Below are 20,516 nucleotides of genomic sequence, written 5' to 3' on the forward strand. Positions count from 1 at the left end.
GGTGATCAGACTAACCCAGTTAGACTGAAGGAGGCTACTCTCAATCATTTAGCACGTTGAGGTTAAGCAGCCCGTTTATATTGCTGGGAGAAAAGGAGGGAGAAAAGGCTCATTTTTACACGCCCCCCCCAAAAGGGGGGCAGTTTGGGGTTAGGGGAAGAGAGGAGAGGAGAGAAAGCAAGGGGAAAAAAAGTAGGGAAGGCGCGCTCCGATTTCACGCCGGCCGGTTGTTCCCCTTCCCGAAGGTGAAGGGTTAAGAGAAAAGGGGCGGATAAGCGGAGAGGGGCGCTGGCTCGGCCTTGCCCGGGATAGGCGACTGTCTGCAGCGAGAGCCAAAGAACGCGCCGCCGGGGCTCGAGTTTCAGCGGGGCTCGGCCACAAGGGTAGGTGTCAGAGACACGTGGCTCCTGGTAAATGAGATGTCAAAGCGGCAACCACCCGCCTCCCCCTTTCCTCCCCGCCTGGGGCCCGCCTCCCGCCGCCGTCTCTCCGAAGGCGTCTGCCCCGAGCCTTCCCAGGGGGGCGACGGCCAAATGGGGGGCGGCGGAGAAGCGAGCAAACAAGCAACCGGCGCGCTTTCCAGAGGTCTTCGCCCGCTCCCCAGTGGAGCGGAGCGGGCTGGCTGAGGGGAGTCGCGCCGATCCAACCCGGCGGGACTTGCTTCCGAGGAAGGTGGATGGTGCTGGAAAAAAAGGGGCTGCCTTCCTTTCCCTCTCCAAGCCGCTCCGGTTCCCAGCACGCCGCCTCCGCTGCGCCCCCCCCCTCTCTCAGCCCCAACCGCGCCCCACAGAATCCAAGGAGGGTTTGATCTTTTAGTGGTTGATTTTAATTTTGAGCTGAACTTTTCGACTACAAGGGAATGAATATAAAGAATAAATAGCAAACTCTCTTCCACGTACAGAAGATGAAAAGACGTCCAAAGGAAAAGAAACAACACCACCAAACCCGCTATGTACACAACAGTAACAACGTGTCTTTCAACCTTTTAGTCATCGTATCGTTTTTACTCATAATCTCGGAAGTCCGTAAAAAAAAAGAAAAGAAATTCACAACGCAAATCACTCGAAAACTTTGTTCCCTAAAGAATGGAAAATATTTCCATTGATAATAAAAAAACGTTTTATGTTAAAAGTCCTCTGTTCTTTTTTTTTTTTTTTAAAAGCCTTTGCAAAAAAAAAAAAAGCCCCAAAGCTTTGAGGAGCGTTTGTTTTTAAATCCTCCAAACGCTTTTTTTTTTCCTGGAATATAAATTAAAGACGGGGAGGTGGGTGGAGAAAACTTCCATTTGCGATGATCCGAGCGAATCTACTCTCTTAAAAAGTTACAGCAGACGAGAAGAGTTCGCGGTGCAACACTGACCTGCTTTTCGGAGGCGTTTGGGTGTGTGTGTGTCTGCAGGGCAGGGGGTCCGGTGCAAGCCCGTCTTTTTAACACAAAAACAAAAAGTTGCCTGTCTTGCACGCAACCCGGACCGGTGCAACGTTTCAACGGGGAGGCCAAACGTCCATCTCCTTTTACGCTTTGTAGCGTCTTGAAGTCGACCAAAACCCCGGCTTCGCGGCCGGGATGGTTCGGTGAGAAAAAGAGGCGCGGTATTTATACTTGGCTTGCTGTTTTCTACGGGACGTTGACGGTGACCGGAGCGGAGGGTACGCGTTGCTCCCCCGCCTTAGCAGGAGCATTTGCACTCGGAAATGATCGGGTACTGGATGGGGATCCACGTGCAACGCTGCCCCCCGCGGCGCTGGCACCTCCACCGCAAAATGGTCAGATGCACGGATTTGGCCGGCTTGCAAATCATGCCTTCCGGGACGGAGCAAGAGCGCTTGCTGAAACAGCTGCCCACCTTCACGTAGCGAGGCCAGAAGCGGCTGCCGAGGTCGTTCCACGTGTAGAGGACCGGGCAGAAAGTGTGAGACCACAGCCAGAGCTGCAGCTTCCGACGGAGTTTCTTGCTCAGCCGGTGCTTCTTGCTAGCCTGAAGACCCCCGTCGTAAAATTCCAGACTTTTGATCTCGCCGGGCATTGCTCCGGAGGGTCTCTGCCGCAGCAGCAGGTCCAGCTGGGCTAGGTCATCCCCGCCGAGACGATCCTCGGCCAAGGAGACGGCCATGAAGCTCGGGTCGAAGTGGGTACCCAGCAGGGACCTCAGCAACGTGTCGTTCAGGTCCTTCTCCTTGGGGTCGAAGATAGGGTCCGGGTGCTCGATTAGATCCACCAAGGGCAAGTTGTCGCTGGGGGCCGGTCGGATGTGGAGGTAGTGCTGGCAAGCGCCCTGTTCCAGTCGGAAACCTAGGAGAACCGCCAACGCGTAAAGCCTCACCAGCCACTGAAGGTGATCCATGCTCGGAGAGAGAGAGGGAGGGAGGGAGGGAGGGAGAGGGATGGATGGATGGATGGAAGGGACAAGGAAAGGGGACAGGGTTCACCCAGAACCGGGCCTGAGCAGAGGCATCGGCCGGAGAAGGGAAGATGAGGGTATCCAAGCACGGAGGGGGCAGGAGAGGAGGGTCTTCCCCTGCCGCTTGCCTTCAGCGGCTGCAGCCTCCTTGCCCAAACGCCTTTCCTCGGGTCCGGTGAGTAGGCAACAGCAGCAAAAACCAAAACTCAAAACCAGCGCCGTTTAGAAGTAAGCAATACTGATCGTCAAAGTCGACAGCCCCGTGCAGAAAATCAGAAGCCTGGGGTGCCCCATGCAGTTGTTCTGGCTCCGGATTTCGGGGGGTTGCGCGCGTCGCTTCGCTCAGGAGAGACCTCTGCAAACTTCCATTCGGCTCCCCGTCTCTTTGCAGTTTGCAACAGCCGCCGCCGCCGCCACGCACGTTGGCACCAGTTAGTCTGCTGCGCGAGGATCCAGCGTCTTTAAATTTCCTGCACTTTCTGTTCCATCACTATGGAAACCACCGACTCGCTCTTTTCAGGCACTTCTCCTTAAAAGAGGAAACTCGTGGGCGTGGGGAGGGGTGGTGGTGGAAAAGGCAAAGGCGATCTGGTACTCCCGAAGTCCCGGAGGCAAATCGCTCAGTCGGTTGCTCCGGCCACCCCAGCCGAAGGGAGTAAGGGGGCGGGGGGGAGACTCTCTCCGTGGCGAGCTCAAAGCGCGGCTGGGAAGTGATGCTCTTTTTGCACAAGCCTCTTCAGTTGCTTCTCCGTAGCAAAAGGAGAACTATCCGAGGTGGCTTGGCCGCTGCTCCATCGGGCGCGCTCCTAGCTGCGCTGGGTTATGAATTCGAAGGCGGCCTTGCAGCCAGCTTTTATACTCCGCGAAGTCGGCTCCAGCGGATAAGCAACCCTGTGCAACCTTGCAAGGCACCGCGTCGCTCCGTGTGCATCGTCCGGGACTGGCTTCTTTCTAGCCGCTCACGCCCTCTTTTTTTTTTTTTTTAACTTTGGCCGCTCAAACTCGCTCACCTCGTGCCTTTCCCCCCCCCAACTAGGATTGCCGCTGGTACCTGGTTGCCGCTGCATTTATTTGCGCGGCTCCACGCTTGAGCCCGTGATGTAATTCTAGTTGGCTTCTAGCTCAAGGAGGGCTCTGCAAACGCCTCCTTTCTCCAAGCGTGAAATTGCTGGCTAATGCTAAGTCAAGGGGCGGGGGGGGGGGGAGGTGGGAGAAGGAGAGTAGTGCGCCCTCTGCTGGCGGCCGCTTCAGCTCGCATCCCTCTCTGCTGTTTCCTCGCGGGCTCACCCAGAAAAAAGTGAATGAGAGTTGCAACCCCAAGACAACATTGTTGCCTGGATATTGTGGCAAGGTAGTGCCACTTAGAGCGTCCGAGAAGATTTCCTTAAGCAATTCCATCTAACGTACCATTTAAAACTAAGCTTGATTTAACAAAGGTATAGTGAAACCATTCACCTTTTTGCCACATTGGGGACTGCTCAGACTTGTTTTTAAACGGACAGCCATACAAATCCTTGGAGTGAGTGAGTGAATGAATGAATGTTCAATCTTCTTTACGGGACCGCCTTCTGTTACCATTTGCCTCCCACCGACCGGTGCGCTCCCATAGAGAGGGTCTCCTCAGGGTGCCATCAGCCAAACAATGCCGGCTGGCGACCCCCAGGGCGAGAGCCTTCTCTGTGGGGACACCTGCCCTCTGGAACGAGCTTCCTCCTGGACTCCGTCAACTTCCTGACCTCCGGACCTTTCGCTGCGAGCTGAAGACGTATTTATTCTTCCGAGCAGGACTGGCATAAAACGGGTTTTTAAATTGGATTTTAAATAGGGTTTTATATTATGTATTTTATAATTAAATTATTGGCCATATTGAATAAGTTTTTTAATTTGTTTTATTGTGTTGTAATGTATTGTATTTTATCTGGCTGTTAACCGCCCTGAGACCTTCGGGAGAAGGGCGGTATAAAAATTAAATAATAATAATAATAATAATAATAATAATAATAATAATAATAATAATAATAATAATAATAATAATAATAATAATAATGTGAACTTCACATATACATCATGCAGTTTTCCTGGAAAAGGTGTGTGCTATTGCATACTTCCTTGGTGTAGGTTTTTTGGATTGACTGCTTGAGCTGACAGACTTGGGATTTTTGCACTAACTAGGCCTGATCCGGCTTAACTTTACAAGGTCCGCTAGATGCTGTCACCTTGCTGTCTACAAACACTGTCCTGAAAAAGTCATGTTTTCAGAGCTGTTTGGAAGCACAATCAGGATGGGGTGATCTAAATACGCAGGGGTAGGTTTTTCCAAAGGGAAGTGTCCTACTTGAGCCCTTCAGGTAGGCTGGGAGGAAAAACGGGATGTGTGTGGGGTTTTTGAGAGAGAGAGAGAGAGGGTGGGGGGAAGGAGGCAGTGAAGGAAGGAAGGAAGGAAGGAGGAGGGGGGAAGAAAGGAGTACAAACCTGGCACTAGACACAGCTTCAGAGGATAATCCAGGGCTGGAACCGACCTGGAGATCATCTAGTCCAACCCTGCTCCAGCAAGACATTGTTATTGAGTTTCTGTCTTTTGATTCCTCCCCCAGTCACATGGTTACATAGCCACGCCCACCCTGGCACATGATCCCCCACCAAGCCACGCCCACAGAATCAGTAGCAAAAAAATTTAGATTTCACCCCTGGGACCAATGCTTGTTAAACCAGCTTCTAAATTGTCCTTGTGGTCAGCTCCATGAAATGTGAAATGCATTTGACTTGTGAACAAAGCCTTTGGTTCCAGAAATGGTTGCAACTGATTTACAAGAGGTCGTTGTGCATAACAAAATAAAATTGGGTAGCCACCAGCATCTGCTACTGGGCTTCCTATGGATTGAAATGACTGTAAAAACATCTTGATTGCTGATTCTTTCAAAATCCCTGTTCCAAAAATCAAACTTTTTTGCAAGGCCTTTGAATCAACTTTTTGATTTTTGTGCCATAAGGCCTGTAACCGAATCTAAATCCACGTAAGCGAAAGAATAATATATTGTACTCTTTTTTCCCCCCTCCAGGTCTCCCAGGACTTTCCTTCCAGGTATGCCATGATTGAAATTTAAAATTTGATTTTCTTCAGAGCACGAATCTGATCACTTATAGTTGCGCAGGCATGGCATCATGTAAACATATCAATAAGTGCGTGGGAAGCAATCTTTCCCAATCTGGATGCCCGCTGGATGTACAAATGTAAACTATCCGCATTCCATACCAATGTGGCCATTACTCAGAATTCTGGGATTTGTGGTCTACTTACTATTTGACGGCTGCCAAAGTTGTGGAAGGTTGATCTAAAATATACTGTTGATTTTAGAAGGTAAGTTCAAGTTCATATCCAGCTACAAAGCTGATGGAAGATGTTGGAGAGGATCATTTTCCTTCAGGGTAATTTACCTGTGAGTAGGATAGAGTGGGATTATAACATCTGATGTGGTGTTCATAACCCTCTGGAGACAGATACGAAAAATTGTTATTTTCTGCTAAAACGTATTTAATTAAATTCCCCACTTTCTCAGATTGAAAGACAGTTCGGGCCAGACCCCGTTATTATCTTTCTTCATGCTAGTAGGGTGGCTTACTACCAATAATATTTCAAATGCCAAGAGTTTAAAGCACATTTAGAAAAAGGCTAGGAAAAAGGGAGAAATATCCAGCTCTGGTTCCAGAAAAGCTTGAGCAATTCCAAATGTTCATTCTTCAGCCTTAGTAGAATATGGGAATTTCTACAATGGTGGGTGGGCCTTGTTGCAGATATGCAGAAGTTAGCAATGTGCATTAAACCAGAGGTCTCCAACTTTGGTCTCTTTAAGACTTGTGGACTTCAACTCCCAGAGTCCCTCAGCCAGCAGAGCTGGCTGAGGAACTCTGGGAGTTGAAGTCCACAAGTCTTAAAAGGACCAAGGTTGGAGACCCCTGCATTAAACCACTTTGGAGATATTCTGGGCTCACCAATCTAGCCAAACATGATCAAGTTCCTTCTAAAATTTGAGAAGCAATTGAGATTCATAGAAAAACGCAGAGATTAGTTTTTCCAAAAAAGGAGAGATTTTCCTCCAAGCACACACTATCAAAAAAAGAAAAGAGAAAAGGAAAAGGAAGGAGAGTTTTTGTGATTGACAGTTCCCAAGCAGTGAACAGCATCACCAGGGCCGCCTCCCAGGTGTAAAGTGCTTGCTTTTATGGCATTTATATTCGCAAGAATTAACTACGGCCCGATGAGTTTGACAGGTTTTGAAAATTAGGAGATCGTTGCTTCCAGAGGGCACATCTGCATAGTTTCCTTACACTGGTAGTCCTGCTCTGTGTGCTGTGACCTGTATTGTGAGATTAGCCAGATGTTTTGCTACTGAAACAGTGTTTTCTGTCTTGTGGTTCAGATCCCTCCATGTAGTCAACAAGGGGCACACTAATGCCCAAAGAGGAGGTACCTTGCCTTAATCTGTTCTGGGTAGGGATCTAGTGCTCCCTTTCAGCTGTGCTGTAGTTCTGGATTGTCTCCTTCTCTCCAGTACACAGAATGCTGTTCCTGCTGCTCATTCTTGTTTTGCCAGATCAAACTACGATATTAGTCTCCCCCTCCCTTTTTTTTAAAAAAATGGTATTTTGGATGAGCAATTATCTTGCTGTGCGTTGAACACACAGCAAGACAATCATACCAAGCTCTTGGTACGTATATCAACCTCTTATTCCAGGACCCCCTGATTATAAAATGCTACCCTAGGGTTGTGCTTAGCCAGTTTACACAAACTTTCTAATTACTGTGTCAATAAAGATTCTCAGCCATCCAGGTAGAGTTTTCTGGAAGTTGAGTTATGGCAACTGAACTTCTTTTCTTGTTAGTCTGAAACATTTTGCTGCTCAGCCAAAGTAGCTTCTTCAGTTTGAGCAAACGGTTAGCCAACCTACATATACATAGCAAGCGGGTATTGTGACCTAGGCCCACGTAGGTAGTAGGAAACTCAGTCAGTGTAAAAACAAACAAACTTTATTAGAACAGCTGAGAATTAACTTATTCTCAGCGTAGTCCAAACTAAATCAAAGCAAATTCCTCCCAACACAGTTCCTCAGTCTTATCACCAACCTTGGTCTAATTAGGCAAACTGCCAAAGGCCTTTGTTGGCAAAAGTTCAGAAGACGCTGATACGAAACAAATGCAACAAGACAACATTGTTTTCCGGCAAAGAATCCAAATTCTGTTGCTGGTCTTTTAAGCTTTATGGAAGGGGCCAATCATCTCTTGGCGCTACTCCCAAGTCATCCTCTTTGCTTGAGCTGCTCTTGCCTTCTGGGAGCTCTTTTCATGCGTGCATTAGGAACAGGCTCCTCCTGTTCCTCTGCCTCACTACTGTCAGCCTCTCGAGGCTCTGGAGTCCGCACCTCACTCCCTGATGGCCCTGGCCCGACCTCTGCCTCCGACACAGAGCCCTCATTCGGGCCTTCCCCAGCCTCCAGGACTGGCCCACGTTCTTCCTCAGCTTCATCGCTGTCTGACTCAGTTGCCAGCTCCGCAGGCTGCTGGTGGACCACAACAGCAAGTGGAATTCATGGTAGATGCCATATTCTTCAGCAGTACCATGCACAAGAGATGGGAAGACTCCTCATATGTCCTTCAGGGCAGTTTCATTTCTCACCTAATCTGAAAAGACTCATTAGGTGAGTAGGCGGAGAGTCCAATTACAGATACGGAACTCCACACATAACCAACCTGACCTCCAGTTGCATCAACCCATACGCAGGGGCCAAGGAGAGATCTGCCACCTGCTTTTCTCATTGCTTCAGCGTCTGTCTTCACACACTGCATTACTTCAGTCGGAGCGCTGTCCACCTGATGGTAGGTGTCGTTGAACAGCATGTCTGAAAGAATTGCAAGAAAAACGGCGTGCCAATTAGAGACGATCCTGATGAGGTTGGCTCTGCAATCAGCCGTGCCCTTTACTCGGGTGTGTGCTATAGGCCTACAGCAGTGCAGAGTCCACTTCAGTGTGTGACATGAGAGAGCAAAGGAAGTAGCAAAGATTAGGGCAGGTTAGCTCCCTGCCAGCTTCAGCAAAGGATTACAGGAGGGATCCGCAAATGTGTGAATTTGGCTTGATTTACCGAGGGGTTCTAGTTTAAAAATAAGACGTTCCAGGTTAAAATGTGAGGCCTCAATCACGTCAGAAGTTCCAGTTGTCTACACCAGCAACTTCCAACCTTCTGGCCACCAGGGACTGGTTCCACCGAGGGCGTTCTTTCTGCGGACCAGTGGGGAATGGTTTCATGTGCTGCCTGGATCCCATGTGTGCATGGATGGGTTTCACTCGTTTGCATGGATTGGTTCCTGGCAGGTTTTGGACCGGTGCCGGTCCATGACCTGAGGTTTGGGGATCCCTGGTCTACCCAGTTAATTTCTTGTCTCTGTACAAATGCAACTACTTGATCTGATTATTATTTTTAACACGGACAGTTTTGTGTATAGAGAAATATTTAAAAATATCTAAGTAGCATTTGATATGGTCAAACCAAGGTCTGGGGCAATAGTTCCATTGCCTTCATGGTCATTCAAGTGAAAAATAATTTTGAAATGTATGCACCCAAATTAAATGCATGTATAAGAAAAGTGTATATAAATAAATGTATGTTTTCTGAGGTTTTCGCGGGTGTTTGTATGTAGGTCTTTGGTTATTCGGGTTTTCTCCCGCGTAAAATTGGAAGTGTCTTGGCGACGTTTCGACGAAGTCTCATTCGTCATCTTCAGGCTTTAGCTTCGTGCTTCTGGGAGCAACATTGCTCCCAGAAGCACGAAGCTGAAGCCTGAAGATGACAAATGTGACTTCGTCGAAACGTCGCCAAGATACTTCCAATTTTACGCGGGAGAAAACCCGAATAACCAAAGACCTAAATAAATGTATATATGCACCTAGTACATGTCAGTCGAAAAGCCCATGCACTATAATAAACCTGACAATGAGACTAACGCAGTCTGAGAATTAGACTAATACAAAGGCTGCTTTTTATATTGTTAGATATTCTGTTATTTCGTATACAGTATAAGTAATAGTACAAACTTCTTGCAAGCTCATATGCAGGAAAGAATATTTGGGTGTCTGTAATCTTGAGCTTGAGAGCCTGTTTGGTGCAATGATTTAAGACGGGTTCCCAGCCCTCAGTCCGTGAACCATCACCGGTCCGTGGCATGCCAGAAACCGGTCCACGCAAACAAGCGAAGCCCCATCCATGGAATGCAGGCAGCACACGAAACCATGCCCCCTCCAGTCCGTCGAAAAACCTCTCCATGGAACCGGACTCCGGTGCCCCAAAGGTTGGGGGCTGCTGATTTAAGACCCCAGGCTAGAAACCAAGAGAGTGTGAGTTCTAATCTTGCCTTAAGCACAAAGCCAGCTGGGTGACCTTGGGCCAGTCTCTCTCTCTCTCTCTCTCTCAGATGGCAACCACTTCTGAAATCTTGACAAGTAAACTGCAGGGACTTGTCCAGGCAGTTGCCAGGAATCAAGATCAACTCAAAAACATATTCACAGAATCTTGATCTCTTTTCTCTGGGGTGAAATCCAGCAGGTTCTGACTGGTTCTGGAGAACCGGTAGTGGAAATTTTGAGCAGTTTGGAGAACCGGTAAATACCACCTCTGGCTGGCCCCAGAGTGGGGTGGGAATGGAGATTTTGCAATATCCTTCCCCCAGAAGTGGGGAGGGAATGGGGATTTTGCAGTATCCTTCCCCTGGAGTGGGGAGGAAATGGGGATTTTGCAGTATCCTTCCCCTGGAGTGGGGTGGGAATGGAGATTTTGCAGTATCCTTCCTCTGCCACGCCCACCAAGTCACACCCACAGAACCAGTAGTAAAAAAATTTGGATTACACCACTGTCTTTTCCCCTTTGGATTTTTGCCATTCGCATCCCTATGCTATCATTTTCGAAATAATAAGCTATGGGCACTCCTCCTTAAAACGATGTCTGATATTTTCTGTGGATTATGGATTTTTATGGGGGTTTCTTCACGTTTTATTTTAATGGCTTACTTCTGATTTGAGCTGGATTTTTCTAGTGAAAATGAAATCCTGTGTTTCACAAAGTAGTACTAGAGGTGGTGTTGGAAATAGGCATTGTTATTACTGATATTAGTTCTTCGATCCTCACATTATACTGCAAAATTTTTATGGGATATTATATACCATCCTCTTTTAATGACCCCATAATCCCTTGCAGGCTGGAGTCTGGGCAACTGAATGGAGCTGGCCGGATGCCCTTCCTGTTGCCAATACGGGGTTATGGGATATTATATGTTATGGGATATTACATGTATATGGAAATATAAGTCTGCACAGATACAGTAGTAGATAGGGTAATTAATAGGAGTTTTCTTCATAGCTACACTGAGTTGGCTTCTAAAATCTGTAACAGTCAAAATAGCGGTTCAGCTGTGAAAAAGTTAGAGTTCAAGACCAAACTACCGTATATACTCGAATATAAGCCGATCCGAGTATAAGCCGAGGTCCCCAATTTTACCCCAAAAAACTGGGGTAAACTGGGGACTCGAGTATAAGCCGAGGGAGGGAAATGAGGCAGCTACTGGTCGGGGAAACCCTCCCTCCCTCAGCCGAGAAGGCTGGCGGCTCCCCCGCCCCGCCCTCTCACTGCACCGGCAGGGCTTCCCCGCGCTAATGCAAAAGCCCGCCAAGTTTGCACCATCCAGTATAATGTGAAAAAAAGAAGAAGAAAAAAAACTCGAGTATAAGCCGTATATACTCGAGTATAAGCCGAGGGGACGTTTTTCAGCACAAAAAACGTGCTGGAAAACTCGGCTTATACTCCAGTATATACTCGAATATAAGCCGATCCGAGTATAAGCCGAGGTCCCCAATTTTACCCCAAAAAACTGGGGTAAACTGGGGACTCGAGTATAAGCCGAGGGAGGGAAATGAGGCAGCTACTGGTCGGGGAAACCCTCCCTCCCTCAGCCGAGAAGGCTGGCGGCTCCCCCGCCCCGCCCTCTCACTGCACCGGCAGGGCTTCCCCGCGCTAATGCAAAAGCCCGCCAAGTTTGCACCATCCAGTATAATGTGAAAAAAAGAAGAAAAAAAAAAACTCGAGTATAAGCCGTATATACTCGAGTATAAGCCGAGGGGACGTTTTTCAGCACAAAAAACGTGCTGGAAAAACTCGGCTTATACTCGAGTATATACGGTATATATTAAATTTATAATTATTTATTATTTTTTGCTTCTAAAACAGCTGCCTGGTATTGGGGAGGGGAGGGTATGTGGATCAGGACTGCTTAGAAAAGGAGGCCAACAGCACCATTGGTGCTGGCTAAGAAAACATGATAAAATTCACTAGTCATAATTAGATCATTATTTAATTATGGTGTAGAAGAGTGTTGGTGAGCTTTTCTATTCAGAGGAAGACGCTGCAGCACAGAAAACGAAGAAGTTACGAAGAAGATATAAAAAGAACAGCCCAAGCGTTTAAAGATTAGTGGAAGATCTCAAAAGGTCAATATTGACTCTGAAGGTTGAACTTTGAGGATTTTGACGGGAGTATTGAGTGATATTTTAAGCAGATTATCCAGGGGCTCAAAATGTTTTGCTCTCATTGACAGAATGAAAGGCCAGGAAATATTTCACAAATGCCTCATTTCAAATGAAAAGAATAACCTGAACACCCGCATCATCTTACCTTGTTTACAAAAGAAATGTCATCTTTATGAGCGTTTATGCTGTAGAATCAATAAAAACGAGGTACAGTGTGGCCTCGTGCGCCATTTACCTCGGTCGAGCAAACACTCACTTACTCCCAGGGTTCGCAAGTAAACAGTCAAGTGTGTCTCATTGTGTATATACTCAAGATCCTCCAGCACAGATTATTTAGCAACTTTTCACCTACCTTTTTGTGAGCGTGGCTACCGATGAGCCTCTTTTAATTCGACTGCTGATATTTTTCGGGTTGATCTTACAATTTTGCCTGATGCTTCTCCACATATCAATATGGCTATGATAGGTTTCTTAATAAATCATTGAAATGATATCGAACAGGTTTATTGCTATTGAGGAACGAAGCAGTAGACGAGTATCTCCAGTTCATTGTGCACACATTGGGCCTCATCCATCACTTTATTTCACTGCGTTGGCCAAGGCGATTGCGTTTCTTTCTTTCTGCATTTTGCATCCCAGCAGAAGCAACCTCTCTTGAGCCGTGGGGATGGTTTGTGCTCCCTCCCAAAACCTGGCAAGGTTCAAAGTTGCTTCCCCCCTCCCCCCCCCCGATTCCCATTTGTGTCAGCTCATTTCCTCCTGCACACTGTTCACCTTATCAGATGTTGAAAGAAATGTGCTTGCCTCACACCCAACAGCAAGCCTGTGTGTGAAAAATCACATTTGGTCTTTGGAATGGTGTATGTTTGCTTGTTTATCAAATTTATATAGCTGCCCATCTCACAAGAAGCGACTGAGTGGGGTATGACAAATATATATATATACAAACACGCATACACACAAATAGAAATTTTAAAAAAATAATTAATAGTTAATTAAAACTAAGAAGGTAAAGGTTCCCCTTGCACTTACGTGCTAGTTGTTGCTGACTCTAGGGGGAGGTGCTCATCTCCGTTTCAAAGCCGAAGAGCCAGCACTGTCCGAAGACATGTCTGTGGTCATGTGGCCGGCATGACTCAGCGTCAAAGGCGCACGGAACGCTGTTACCTTCCCACCAAAGGTGGTCCCTATTTTTTCTACTTGCATTTTTATGTGCTTTCGAAACTGCTAGGTTGGCAGAAGCTGGGACAAGTAACAGGAGCTCACCCCGTTACACGGCAGCACTAGGGATTCGAACCGCTGAACTGCTGACCTTTTGATTGACAAGCCCAGCTGTCTAAACCGCTGAGCCCCTAAAACTAAGAATACGTAAATCCTAACCTGAGAGAGAATATATCCACAGTAGGGGAGCCATTGAAACACATCTAGATCCCAAAGCCTGGGGACATAACCAGGTCTTGAGGGACTTCCGGAACATTAAGAGGGATGGAACTAACCTAACTTTGGTGTGTGTGAAGATAATGTTTCCTAAAGTGAGCACCATGGCAAGGAAGGCCCACTGTGTAGGGCCTACCAAATGTAAGTCCCTGGCAGATGGTGTCTGAAGATTCTGCTCTGCCAGATCTAAAGGGGCAGGATGATAAAATTGGGGAGGTACTGCGAGATGTCATAGATGTGCCTCAAAGAATACATATCATTTTCCTACTTAAAGTCTGAAATTACAGAGTCCTCAGATTTACGGTCTTTGCTCAGATGTCTGAGAGGGAGGTGACTTGTGGATAAAAATGTATCAGTCCTTACCATTTGATGGGAGTATCAATCTCTGATAGTATCTGTCACTCTCAGCTACTATCTGAACACATATTCTTCAGCCAGTTCTCTTGGAAAATCGGTCCTAGCATATAAGTTTTTGTGTATATCGCATGAAATGGAAGAAGGCCATTTGTTGGCTTGCTTTCAGATATATAATCTGACCACTAGAGTCAGGGCTGGCAAGGAATTGATTTAAGTGTGATCCTACATGAGCTCTGAGCATCAGCATCCTTTCATTGTAATTTAAAAACCGCAGCAACAGGAGCATCCTTAGACACAAGTCTACAGTGTTGAGATGCAATTAGTAGAAGCCAGCTCTGCGGAAAAGATGTTTGCTTTCAAGTAGGAAGTCTTAATTTCTAGATGTCATAAGAGAGGTCATTGTATAATTGGTGAGTAAGCAATAGGGAGTATCAGCTCTCCCAGTTATAGGACTGTTTTATAGAACGATGTGGAACTTGGAATGTAGACGGTAGAATGTGTAAAATCTTGGGGTGTAGCCTCTAGGAACCAAATTATAAATGTTCATGCAGCAGAAGGGAAAAATATTAAGTCCGTGACCGGACAGCTGTCATCTTAGCTATATTTATCTTTAATTAAGGTTAAATGAAAATCAAAATGAGATAAATGAGATTGCGTTTAGTTATTGTTCTGATTCCACCCACCGCTTTTTAGAATGTGGCTCCTGGGTGCCACCCCAAGGCCATGTGTTCTTGGCAGAAATGGGAGGAGGAGTTGGGCAGGAAACTTAAAGGAGCCATGATAAATGACCTATAAATAAGTTTCATTTCAAAAACAAGCCTCCAGATGAGATGCTTAGGGGTTGAGAAATTCTGAGAAGACAGATGCATCCATGCGACCAAAGGAAATCAGAGTCAGACGCTGTTTTCAATGACAAGACCAGAGTCTAACAAATGCTTAAGACTACAAAAACAAATACAAATAGCAGTAGCTTACCATTTCAAAATCATGCAAATGTAAGTAGATAAATAGCTACCAATTTGGTGGGAAGGTAACAGCATTCTGTGCGCCTTGGTGTATAGTCATGCTGGCCACGTGACCACGGACAGAGCTGGCTTCCTCAGCTAAAAAACAGATGAGCACCATTCTCTAGAGTTGGACACAACTGGACAGGAGAAACTTTTACCTTTACATAATGATTCAAGTAGAGGGTCCTCTCTTAAAATTGCACAACCCGAAAGGACAGGCTGTGCTGGTCTTTGCAAAGGTGTGATCAGGATTCAAGAAAAGGGCACTTAGAAACATCAGAAACATCAGAAAATATCACCGTGACATCACACTTCCAGCTGGTGGATGGTAGAGTCACCCAACTTCATTAACTGTTCCCTAAATGACGGTAACTTTGTTGCTTGTATTCTTACGATTTATATTGATATAGTTTCCTGATTGCTTATTTGTACTCTCTATCATTAAGTGTTGTACCTTATGATTCTTGACGAACGTATCTTTTATGTACATTGAGAGCATATGCACCAAGACAAATTACTTGTGCGTCCAATCACACTTGGCCAATGAAAAATTCTATTCTATTCTATTCTATTCTATTCTATTCTATTCTATTCTATTCTATTCTATTCTATTCTATTCTAATTCAAAGTGATTTCCAAATGCACACTGAAGCCACTTCCGTTGTTTTTCTGTGAAAAACAGATAGGCCTTGAGTTACAATTGTAATGGAGCTTGCCCATCACCAACATAACGCGTGATGGTCGTAAATTGGATCACTCACCTGACCGACCTAATTTTACAAACTTTTCATGCAGCAGTCATTAAGCGAACTGATCGTACGTTATGGATGCATTTTTGCCAAAAGCTGGAAGTAAATGCTGGATTTCGGCAAAAGCATTATAAAATGTGATCCTGGTCCATAAATCCTGATATTTGCAGTGGAGGATTATAGGCAAATCTATGTTCCCTGTGTTGGTGATGTAGAAGCATCCGCTTTATTTTTTCCCCTTCTAAATAAATGAATGCCATTCACCTCTTTATGAGCTTAAAGTGGATGGAGCACTGGAAAACTCTCCCTGCCACCCCAAGCACAGAAGTTCAGCCAGGGCTTTCCCTTTGCTTAACATTTGTTAGGCCTTCCTCTATTAAAATAATAAAGAAAGAGAGACAGCCTAAATCCTGGCATCTTTTCCAGGGATTAGGTGCTGACTGGGATAACATGGCATAATAAGGAGACTTTATTTGATGTGTATACTGCTTGCCATTTAAAATATCTCAAAGTGGTGTGCAATAAAAGCCCACCCCCCTCTCCCTCCCTCCCTCCCTCCCTCCCCCTCTCTCTCCCTCTCTCCCTCTTTCTCTCTCTCTCTCTCTCTCTCTCTCTCACACACACACACACACACACACACACACACACGGAGCTGCCTTCTGCATGTATAGCTGTTCGTGTGCACTAGAGAAAGTGGGGCAGCTTTTTAAAATTTCTCTTTTCGATGACCGGCTGACCCATTCTTGTAGCAATCGCTCCCATGTCTTTTAAGTTCGTGCTAATCAGGATCCAGTTTTGGTGAGGTTTCCCGCCCCCCCTTTCCTTTCTGAGAGGCGGAGGAGCGCTTTGTCTTCAAAACTGCGGTGGAACATTCATCTCTTGATAAACTGTTTATCTTAAGTTTTTATGAGGGCGCCTTCGGCAAGCCAGCCCGAGACAAGAGTGTTGAGAAGTATTTGTCTTCCTTTTTTAAAGGGAGAGGTGGTGTCAATGGCGAAGTATTTATACCTCTCACATTTGGCTCAGTATATCATGGCGCTGGATTTAGCCATCTCAGTCTGCCTGTCTTTTTCCATACTATCTTCTGCAATAAATCCAGCATGTTAGTATTTCTTTGGACGCAGCTCACAGTGCTGGGCCAGGAAAAAAAAAAGAAAAGAAAAGAAAAGAAAGAAAGTTAGGAGAAAAGTACTTTTATTTGCATGTTTCCATGTCCTATTTTCAGAAATGACTGAATAAGTATAAAATTAAAGTGCTAAAATTAGAGTAGTTTTAGAGGGGCAAAATGAAGAAGAACATCAGAGTACTTAGGATACTGTTCAGATCTCATAATATGAAATAATCAATGATGTGTCATATATGGAGCATATATTGAGCATATTAACTGGTTCTTAGCATGACTGATATCTCAGTATTGCAAATAAAGCTGGTGCAAACTACATTTTGGGAGGTGTATTTTTTAACTAACATTTATTATAAGGACAAATCATTTCCACATAATAAGATATCGCCAAAGCCCACATGAATATCAAAATTCTCACTATGGGTGCTTGCAATGCTACACACCTCAGAGACACAATCTCACATAGTTTGGGCAGGAAAATTGATGGTTGGCATTTTCCTGAATCACTGATCAATCTCTGATCTAACTCAATGTTAGCCCAGGAGCTGAAAAGATTTTTATCTCCTGTGAGAAGAAAAAGATTCATTACAGACCTCAGTTTTTTCTTCTTTGCAACTGTCCTGCTTGTTACATACTGAACTATATTTTTGGATGGGCAGATCTGGATAAGATCAGATTCATCCATGAATATTGGGTTTTATTTTTTGGTGTTTGTTCGTTTGTTTGTTTGTTTGGAGGGAAATATAAACTGAAAGAGCAGATGACAGCAGGTTGGCACTTAAGAGATTTTGAATGTCATTTTATTATGCAAATTATGGAATTTGGGCAGCACATTATGCAAATTGATTTCATACATAAAACAGCGAACATATGCACGGTCTATGAGCATAAACAATCCGAGGTGGCTTTTTGCAGCCTTCGTTGTGAAATGCCCTTCCCGACACAAGAGTGCTTTTAAGGCCATTTCACACTTTTGTTTAATAACATGGGGGGAAGGAGGACCAACTCGTCTTGACAGCTGTCATCTTGATATCCAGACTGAGCAAAGTTTTCAAGTAATTCGGTTCTTCTGGAATCTAATAGGGAGGAATGTATAATTTTGCATTTGGGTTAGAAGAATATAAAGCACAGGTGTAGAATAAAGGAGACCTCCTTGGCAGTAATACTCCATGGAAAATGATTTGAGTGCCCTTATCAGCCATAAGCTAAACACCAATAGCAATGTGAAGGATTTTTTTTTTTTAAATTTCCCAGGAAAACCCATCAGTCAGATCCAGTTGCTGGCTCTTAGTACTCGGCAAGAGTGCTAAGATGTCCTTGTTCCCCAAAGCAGTGAGGAAGCTAGAAGGATAAATACTACAAATAGTCCTCGACTTACAACCGGTCAGTTAGCACTGCTCAAACTTACAGCGCCCTCCCCAACAAAAGCTACCCCTCCCACCACTCCTGAGGTACCCAGCGCTCCACTTAATGGTCTGCACAGTGAAGTTAATCGCTGCATCAGGGAAAGCAGGCAGGAGTCGTTAAGCGAGGTAATCTCCTTAACGACCATCACTGCTTGCAACCATAATGGGCAGGCTCCCTTACGGTCATAGATCGAGGACTACCTGTATTGGGCAACGTCATTACTCTGAATACAGAGTTCAGATCAAGAGGCAAAGGCAGAGCCTGTTTGGAGTACTGTGTCTTGTTCTAGGCCTCGCAGTTTTGAAAGGACCCTGATAAATTGGAGCAAGTTCAAAAGAAGATGACTTAAGATCAGGGGTGGGTTCTACTTATCTTTACTACCGGTTCGCAACTGAATCACGCCTGCACGCTCGCTTCACTTGCATACGCGCCAAGCTTCTGCGCATGCACACATGGTCTATAACGACATCTGGATGGGTGGACGGAGCCTGCCCCCAGTTTTACTACCGGTTCGCAAGAACCAGACCGAACCGGGGGGGGGGGCAACCCACCACTGCTTAAGATAATGAAGACTCTGGAAACCGAGTCCAAGGAAGTATGTAGAATCTGTTTATGTTTAACCTACAGAAGAGATGCGATAAAACTCTCGAATATCTGCAAGGCTGTTACACAGAAGAGTGAGTGGGTGTCCTGTCTTTGTAGCAAAGGGCAGAACAAGAACCAACAGGTTAAAACGAGAAGGAAGCAGGTTGCAGGCTACGTGAATTGTCAGCCAGTGAGGCAGCCACAGGCTGCCACACGAAACGGGAAAGTCTTCTCCATTACATGTTTTTAAACCAAGGCAGGGTAATAATCTGTCAGAGATACTATACAGGTAATCCTTGACTTATGACCACAACGGAGCCCAAAATTTCTGTTGCTAAGCAAGATGTTTGTTAAGTGCTTTTTGCCCCATGTTACGACCTTTCCTGCCACAGTTGTTAAGTGTATCATGGCAGTTGTGAAATTAGTAATGCCGTTGTTAAATAAGCCTGGCTTCCCCATTCACTTTGCTTATTGGAAGGTCGCAAGAGGCGATCACATGACCCTGGGACACCGCAACCATTATAAATATGAGTCAGTTGCCAAGCGCCTGAATTTTGATCACGTGACCATGGGGATGTTGCAATGGTTGTGAGTGTGAAAAATGGTCATAAGCAGTAGTGGGTTTCACTTAGCTTCACTACTGGTTCGGAACTGTGAACGCGCGCATGTGCACACTTCCTTTGCTTGCTCACGGCGCTTCTGCACATGTGCAGAGCATCCGTGATGATGTCCAGGCAGGTGGGTGGAGCCTCCTGTGGCCGCTACCGGTTCGCCTGAACCGGGGAGAACCGGTAAAAACACACCACTGGTCATAAGTCACTTTTTTCAATGCCATTTTAACTTCAAATTGAGGATTACCTGTAGTGGATTCTGCACTGAACCGAGCTTAGATTTCTTCAACCCTGTGGTTCTAACAAGCGATGGTGAGGAAGTGGCTGGACGAGAGAAATAAATGTAAAAATTTCTATCATTGCCCAAATAAGCAAACAGGAAGAAGTTGTCTTCTTTTTTTCTTCCAAAATCTGTTTTCTGTGATGGTTCCTTAGAATAATCCTAGGATGAGCCAGGGGCATCTTCCAAATATTTTTGAATGCCACTCCTGGTGATCCCATGTCACAAAACTCTGGAATGAAGTCGCTGAAAGCAATCATGCACCGAGGGGTAATAATCATGCTGAGAAAATGTTCATTATGATAATGAAATGAAGGCCACCAGAGATGGATATCTTGTTTTCAACATTGCTGTCGTCAGAAGATTTTAATAGGAAAGGTGAGCCTTTGGAGAACATAAACAAATTTCAAACAACTAACGACACTGCCACGCTGCCAAAAATTGTCACTAAATAAAAGATGATTGACAAGTCATTGATTCTGATAACAAGAATGTTATATGATGTCTTTTTTTAAAAAATTGCTGCTTTCAACAATTTGGCAGAATGACTTGGGAGACAGAGGAGAATGCTCCCCACTGACAGCATTTTTAAAAAGGACTACAGTATTTGATAGCAGCCTGACAAGTGTCCCTCCAAAACAGACATCTACTGTAAAATAAACACCTATTGAAAATTGTCTGCTACCTTGCACCAGAGGTGGGTTTCAGCAGGTTCTGACCAGTTCTGGAGAACCAGTAGCAGAAATTTTGAATAGTTCAGAGAACCGGTAGTAAAAATTCTGACTGGCCCCACCCCCATCTATTCTCTGCCTCCCAAGTCCCAGCTCATAAGGGAGGGAATGGGGATTTTGCAGTATCCTTCCCCTGCTACACCCACCAAGCCACACCCATAGAACCGGTAGTAAAAATTCTTAAAACCCACCACTGCCTTGCACCCCCAATTCTTCTCTTCATTAGGCAAACCAACCAACCTCTGCAACCGTTCTTCAT

General features: G+C 45.5%; 1 protein-coding gene across 1 annotated transcript; it reads right to left on the reverse strand.

Moving 5' to 3' along the window:
- Positions 1-298: 298 nt before the first annotated feature.
- NOG (noggin) lies at positions 299-3,457 on the reverse strand. Its single transcript, XM_058169694.1, has one exon. It carries the CDS (start codon positions 2,342-2,344, stop codon positions 1,670-1,672), a length of 675 nt encoding a protein of 224 aa, XP_058025677.1. The 5' UTR covers positions 2,345-3,457; the 3' UTR covers positions 299-1,669.
- Between the last annotated feature and the right edge of the window lie 17,059 nt (positions 3,458-20,516).

The sequence above is a fragment of the Ahaetulla prasina genome, chromosome 2, assembly GCF_028640845.1.
Source record: "Ahaetulla prasina isolate Xishuangbanna chromosome 2, ASM2864084v1, whole genome shotgun sequence".
Classification (NCBI taxonomy): domain Eukaryota; kingdom Metazoa; phylum Chordata; class Lepidosauria; order Squamata; family Colubridae; genus Ahaetulla; species Ahaetulla prasina.